Here is a 7,186-nt window from a genome sequence, read left to right as displayed (position 1 = left end):
GTAGTGATTCTCTCATTCTTTTAGTCTATGAAGCTGTTTTTTCTCCCAAAGCTTTGCCATAAACCTCTCAGGCAGCCACCCTGCAGGCCTGCAGCTCTGTTCAGACTCAACCATCCTGCCCTAACTTCCCTATTCCAGCTGTATTCAGCCCAAATGCAGCCCACACTCCAAAGTGAGGACTGACACAGGCTGTCATTACTCAACAGACCAGAGCTTAAAGCAGAGTCTGCCCTCTCCCCACACTGAACAATGGAGGGGAGAGCTGGGAGATTGCAGCCCTGCAGATGGGTGCAGCAGCTTCAGATATCTGCATGAACCTCCTGGCTGGCTGTGGAGGAAACCTTTCCTTGTCTGTTTATCTCTGAAGATAAGCAGGCTTTACACAAAGCAGAGCAAGGAAGAGGGAGCAGAGCAGCCAGGGCAGCGTGGGCAGCACAAGCTGCACCCCAGACACCAAGGACGAGCAGCCTGGTTTCAGCAAGGTGGAGTGGGAGCTGTCCTGTGTGGGCACCACACTGCCACTGCCCCCTGCCAGCCTGGCAGACAGCAAGTGCCACCAGGACTGCTGGCTCCAAGGCCCCTGTGCCATCAGCTCCTTGCCAGGCTGCCAGCACATGTCCTCCCCCAGCCACCGCCACCAGAGATGAGCCACTGGCACCAGAGGGGCACTGACCAAGCCTGGGAGGAAGATGAAAGCATAAATAATAACTGAGATTGGCAAACACCAGCTCAGGGCAGCAAGGGCGGCCTAGGGAAAGGGAGTCACTCACTCCCCAGGACCCTGGAGGGTCACACTGGGCATCTGAGTGCATGGACATGAACAGAAATAGGTTCTGGTTCTGGGTCTTGGCTCTGGAAGCTTCCTGCCAAACTGGGAGACTTTAAGGCAAGAAAATAAAGCAACGATGTTACACTTGTAGCCTTTAGCTTCTCTTAATTTAAACAGTAATAAAAAGTGTCTGCAACACATTCCTTGAAGTGCTTCTCCAGCCCCCTGCAAGTCCGGCTACAGCAATTAATCATGCTTGGATCAAAGGTGAAGAAGGACTTTGAAACAGTAAACTTCACTAAGAAAGAATAAATTGCAATTATGTCAAAACTAATCCAAATTAGTTGCAAAAAAAAAATCTCTGAAATGTAAAGAGATTTTCTTCCAAGCTTTAGCTACTTTTCCTTTTTGTAGAACAAGCCCGGTGTGACTGGTAGCTGTGGGAGACATCCCCCATGTGAAACCAGACAGCAGACTGGGACACACACATGCAATCCCTCCACTGGGCTGAAACCCTGAATTAAATGAAAGCAACAGTACAGCCCAGAAGACTGGTCACTGGGCCAGGAAATAAGAGACCTTGGATATGCCCACGCCCTTCTCCCTCCTCCAACCTCTATTTCTCATCAGCTCAGACAATCTCTTTGGCATATTTGTGCCTCTAGGCCACACTGAGCTCAAAAGGACACTTGCTTATCCTTGATTTGAAGGGGCTGCAAAAGTCCCTTCTTCCCAGCACTTCCATCCCAAATGGAAAGTTTGTTTGTTCTGTGATGGAAAAACAACTTCCAAGATGCAGATTCCCTGAATCTAAGTGACATTCAAGCACAGTTCTCCTGAGATGTGTTCCTCAGGCAGAGGTTGCAGTCAGCTTCTAAGGATAGCTGCAATTTCCTGGGAGACCTGTCTTGCATGGAGAGGAGTTTTCCATCCCTAAAAGCTGCCTCTTTCACAGAAAACCACTCAAAGCAGTACAAAGACACACAGGACACACAGACATGGACTGAAAGTTAAAAGCAGTGCCTTGATTTACTGTGGGACTAGAAACACCACACAACCTCCTCCTCCAGCCCTCTCCACTCCTGCAGCCCAAGGCCCAGCTGTCTCCCTCCAGCCCTCTGCTTTCCGACACCTGGCAAAGATCGAGTGACAGAGCAAGCTGGGAGACATGCAGACAGTTAATCCATCTCTTTGCTGAAGTCATGACTGAGTTCCTGCAAAATAAATACATAAATAAATATGTGAATAAATGAAGGGGAAAGAACAGCCAGGCCCAGAGGAGATATCGTTATACAGAGATGCCCTCTGCCGGTCAAGCAGGAAGAGGGCCAAAGGAAATCCATCCATCAGAGCCAAGGATTTGCAACTTCCCTCCCTCCTTTTACAGATGGGCCCCTAAAAACATTCCTTATGTGGTGTGCAAAATTTAAACTTAGTGGATTTTCAGCCCGATTGCTGAAGTGATCTTGCAAGGCCAGTCCAGCCCACCACTCTCCTTTGTTCTGAGTCTTAAGATCCTCGGATAAGCCAAAGAGCTTCAGTTCAAATGCAACAGAAAAACAAAGGCATCCAGAGAAATGTTCTGCCACGCTGTCCAGCTGATCTGACTCACTGTCTGCCTTCCTGTCATATAGGGAAAGAAATGAGAACACTGGGCCAGGAAAAGTGACACATCCCCCTTATTTGAGACTGACTTTGCTGTAATAGTTCAATTCTGCAGACATATAGTCCACAAGTCTCTGCAAGCTGTAACAGCCCTTGCAGTCAATACTAGGAAACTGAAATGCACTGAAAACTATTTGAGGCACTGATCAATTGAGATCAGCCTCCCTCTGTTAAGTGGGGTTATTTGATTACAGCTATGATTTTAAAAAATTTCTAAGAAGCACCGAGAGCTTGCTCAGATGATATAAACTGCAGATTTAAAATCTATTGTCAGCCTATTAAACAATGCAGATCTATTGCACACACATCACTATCAGCCCAGCTCTTTCTTTTATCAGTTTAATTCCTGCTGGTGTAAATCCCTGATTTAATTTATTGACTGGGAATTAAATCAGCATGAACTGGTTTCAGCGCATCTGTGCTGGGTATTTGTGATGGTCCAACTAGACCATTAAAAAATGTCACTGGATCAGAAAGCTCCACTGACAGAAACAAATTCTTAGAAGATGCCATGTAACAATTTTGCACACCAAATAATGATACATGCAGCAATTGGGCAGCCCTCTCCCACTTTATTCTTTTCACTGAAATTGAACCTTGTCTGCCAGTATATTTTACAGTCAGCAGAGTTTTGTACATGTCTTCATTATGCTGGAATTCTGGGAAAATTGACAGGCTGCAACAATCAGGTTGTCACTGGAGCAGACAGTTGGCCAGGGAATGTGTGTACTGGGAGCTATTCTGAAACCCAACATTTTACATCCAGAAGAGTGCCAGGGAGCTGCTGTTTTTCCATCCTTAAGTGCAATGAAGGATTAACAGCCTTATCAGGAGAATCAGCTGTTGGAGGTCCTTGTGCTAAGAGCCAGCCCACAGCATCTCACACCCAAAGGGCTCTTTGTGTCCCATCACCCTCCCTGCTATTGCTGGGGCCCACCACTCTCTCTGGCCAGCTGTTAAGTGTGTTTGGGATTTGTTTTCATGCACAATATGCTCTGGAAAACTCTAGGTTCATCTGGGAATGGCATAGAGGCTGTGTTCTACATCTCCACTACAGCCAAGGCTGGGGTCACACAGGCTGTGCAGAACAGCTAAGGGGTCCCTGTGTGTGCTCCAGCTGCTTCTCTGACATGAGGGGTTTGCTGGAGCTGGACCTGCAGGTCTTTCTAAATTTGTGCTTTCCAGGAAGATGCCTGTTTTACTGGGAGAGCTGGAAAAAGCTCAGCTGTCTCTCTTCCACACTGGGTACAGCTGGTATATACCTAGCTCCTCACACCAGGCAAGGCTACTGTGCAGACTTCTCTCCAAGGTAGGAAGCATTCTTTCCAGTCTTCTTGAGGGTTTCCAACAGGGTGTCAACGTTGTGCTCCGAGTCAATATACACCTTCTTGTTGGGCAGATCAATATCAAAATTGACACCTATGAGGAAAAACATTTTGCATAGTTAGAAGCAGCACAGGGGAAGCTCACCTTCACACATCTGTGCTTCCCAGGGCATCAGTCAAATGGACATTTATCTTCTGCCAGCACACTCTGACACCACCAGCAGCCAGCAAAATCAACCTGCTGTCCTGCCAGCAGTGGTATGAAGGAAGTAAAATCTGCTTTAGCTCCACATCAGGTACCACAGTCTCTCAACTGCTTTAATCTGCTCACCCCACCATGGATCAACACGATCATTCATGTAGGAACCTAGGTAAACTGAGTTTAAACCAACTGCTACAATTTCCATCCACTTCAGTCTGTGCTCTGGTTTAGTGTCAGTAGGGTTAGGAAAGGCTCAGGACAAGATGCCTAAACTGGTAGTACCACCTAACAGCTGGAAGTAAAAGGAGGGAAAAGGCATTTTACCATGTGGATTTCCCAGTGCCTAACGAAGGTGAGACACTCATCCCAGTGAGAAGAACTGGACATGCAGTCTCTATCCAGTTATGTATTTTCACAAAACCCGTAGGTATACATCAACTTTGGGAGCTATGCCTCATCATCACAGGAGGCTGATACTGGCCAGCCTGTTGAAGAGTGATGGAGATACTGACAACCACACACAGAGAAAATGGAATTGTCACAGCCTGGTAATGAGGTCTGGAAGAAGTTGCAAGGCCTCTGCCTTGGTGGCTGGAAGTTGTTCTCCCTAAGAGGGAGCAGGTTCTCACAACTAACAAGTGCAGGCCAGATCCTTCTTTCTTGGGAATGCCAGCAAACAGAAGAAATGGGTTGTAATTTTTATAATTTTCCAGGTGGTATTAAAAATAGGCTACACAGACAACCACCAAACGCTCTGCTCAGCAGCTCTTCCCTGTGACTGCTGATGACACATCTGGGGAAGCACCACAGACACCCCAGGCCTCCCTGGAAACAAGGCCAGGCAGGACATTCACCTCCCTTCCCTCTGGCAGCCTGGGCAGGGGACTGCCAGTGTCCTTCCCAGAGGGTTCAGGGTGAGGCCCTGGTGACTCAGAACCACCTGCACCTGCGGCAGCTCCTCCCTCCCTTGACACTTCTCCAAGAGTCACAGACCTGCAAACCACCAGCCACTTGTTACCAGCTAAGGAGCAGCCTCAGAGCAGAGCAAGGACAAGTCTCCAACTTTCAACTTTAACCCACAGCATTATCCTTCAGGATGGAGGACCCCAGGGCACTGCCCCGGAGCCGGCTGTGGCACACCCAGCACTGACTCACCTCCCAGCCTGTGCAGGACACGGGTGACCGCATTGGAACAGCCCTCACAGGTCATGTCCACGAAGAACTCGTGTTTCTGGAAAGAAAAGAGGCAGGTGAGGGGTCCAGGGGAGCACAGCTGGAAATGCACCATGAACACTCCACACTTTCCTTTTTCCCTTGGAGAGGTTCAAAGTCTCTCAAGTCTAAAGGTCCATATGCACACCACTAAGAGGTCCTCAGCAAAACTGAGAACTCTTGGTACTGCCCCCTGTGGTGTCCTTGTGCTGTCCCCCACAGCATAATCCTGATGGGCCTTTGGAGATTGTGTGGCCACTTCCACAGTCAGTACAAACGGCCATCTCCATGGCCTGTGCTGGACTTACTCATCCTGTCCAGGGGACCCAAGGAGAAGCAAATCTCCTGCTTCCAGCTACTCGCTGTTCTGACTTAAGTCTGTGAGGTTTTCAGTGCTTCCCCATCTTTTTCTTCTTCCATCTACAGGGCTTCTGGTCCCCAACATAACAAAAATAAAAGCAAACCAGAAATTTAAGGGCCATTAGTGCTGTTTTTTCATCCCTCCACTCGGGCCCCAGCAATATCTTTACTACTTGTGAGAGCAACACTGGGTCAACAAAACGTTGTTTGTCTGTAACTAACCACCACCTTCAACCTTTGGCACCAGATAGGTCCTAATTTCCTTCTCTCGCACATGCTTTTTACTTTCCTTTAAAAAGAAAAGTAAAACTATTGTGCATTTGTTATTTGCAACCCATACTTCCTTCTATTCAGAACCATCCTGTGCCCCCTGCCACTACAAAGCCAAAACCCTCTTGGGATCATTCACCCAGGAAGGAGCTTGGGATAGAGATTGCCATTAGGTTTTTTTCAGTGTAATTACCATTTTCTTTGGTTTTATTTCCCAAAGGCCCTGAGTGCTTTGGGGAAATGTGTGAGCAGCGGGGAAGGAGGGTCCCATCAATGCTTCCCTTCTGTGTCTGAGCCCTGGGAGTTGGTGGCGGCCTGGGGTTTGGGCGAGTTCAGGACTGGGGGAGCCTCGGAATTTGGGGGACCTGCAGGATCTGGGGGAGCCTTGGGGTTTGGAGGAGCTGCAGTATTTGGGGGGCTGGGGGATTCTTAAGAGTTTGGGGGACCTGCAGCATCTGGGGGAGCCTTGGTGTTCAGAGGAGCTGCAGGATTTGGGGGACCTTGGGGGGTTGGGGCATTCTTAGAGTTTGGGGGACCTGCAGGATCTGGGGGAGCCTTAAGAGTCTGGGGGAGCTGCAGGATCTGGGGGAGCTTTAGAGTTTGGGGGACCTGCAGGATCTGGCGGACCTTGGGGGACTGGGGGAGCTTTGGAGGGCTGGGGGAGCCCTGGGGAACCAGGGGAGCAGCGAGCACAGGAGGAACTCTGGAGGTTTGGGGGAGCCTCGAGGACAGGGACAGTCGGGGGGTTTGGGGGAGCCCCGAGGGGCTGGGAGAGCCTCGGGGGATTGGGGAGCGCGGGGCGCTGAAAGAGCCCCGGGGTTTGGGGAACCTCGGGGACTGCGGGAGCTCCGAGGGTCGCGGGAGCCCCGCGCCGCCCCCGGTAGCGGGCAGAGCCCTCCTGCCCCGCCGCCCCGCCGCGTCCCCGGCCCCGCAGAGCGCTCGGGCCCCGCACCCACCGGCATGGCGGAGCCCCGATCCCCGATCCCGGATCCCGGCTCCCCGATCCCGGATCCCGGCTCCCCGATCCCCGATCCCGGCTCCGCGGTCCCGGATCCGCGGGCGCGGCGGCGGGCGCGGCGCGGAGGAAGGGGCGGGCCGTGCCTCGGGAGGCGGGGATGCCGCCGAGGGCGAGGGAAGGAGTGGGGGGGAGCTGGTCCGTGTGGAGCTCCGAAACGGGAGCTCTGCTCGCTTCCAGGCTAGGGATCGGCACGGAGAAATGGCTGCGGGAGGGAGGTGGGGAGAGCCGTGAGGATGGGGCCGGGCTGCTGAAGAAAGCTTGTTCGTCTTTTGAGATTTTGAGATTCATTGGCTTGGGAGAGCTCGGGTAGAATGGATATTGACGGCGGAAAAGGATTCTGGTCCCTGAAGATGTGTCTGCTTTCT

The 7,186-nt window shown here is 51.0% G+C and overlaps 1 protein-coding gene across 2 annotated transcripts; it reads right to left on the bottom strand.

Moving 5' to 3' along the window:
* Window positions 1-1,773: 1,773 nt before the first annotated feature.
* Window positions 1,774-6,886, bottom strand: ATOX1 (antioxidant 1 copper chaperone). Of its 2 annotated transcripts, none has more exons than XM_021552164.3 (4): window positions 6,760-6,886; window positions 5,117-5,192; window positions 3,697-3,853; window positions 1,774-1,983 (listed from the first exon to the last, which is right to left on the bottom strand). In XM_021552164.3, exons 1-3 carry the CDS (start codon window positions 6,763-6,765, stop codon window positions 3,720-3,722), a joined length of 216 nt encoding a protein of 71 aa, XP_021407839.1. In that variant the 5' UTR covers window positions 6,766-6,886; the 3' UTR covers window positions 1,774-1,983; window positions 3,697-3,719. The 2 variants fall into 2 exon arrangements, with proteins under 2 accessions (XP_021407839.1, XP_077642795.1); XM_077786669.1 differs by lacking the exon at window positions 6,760-6,886 and adding an exon at window positions 5,997-6,011.
* Window positions 6,887-7,186: the final 300 nt, after the last annotated feature.

Source organism: Lonchura striata, chromosome 15 (genome assembly GCF_046129695.1).
Source record: "Lonchura striata isolate bLonStr1 chromosome 15, bLonStr1.mat, whole genome shotgun sequence".
Lineage (NCBI taxonomy): Eukaryota > Metazoa > Chordata > Aves > Passeriformes > Estrildidae > Lonchura > Lonchura striata.
The sequence above is the reverse complement of the archived record's forward strand: the minus strand, read 5'-3'. Positions and strand labels throughout refer to the sequence as shown.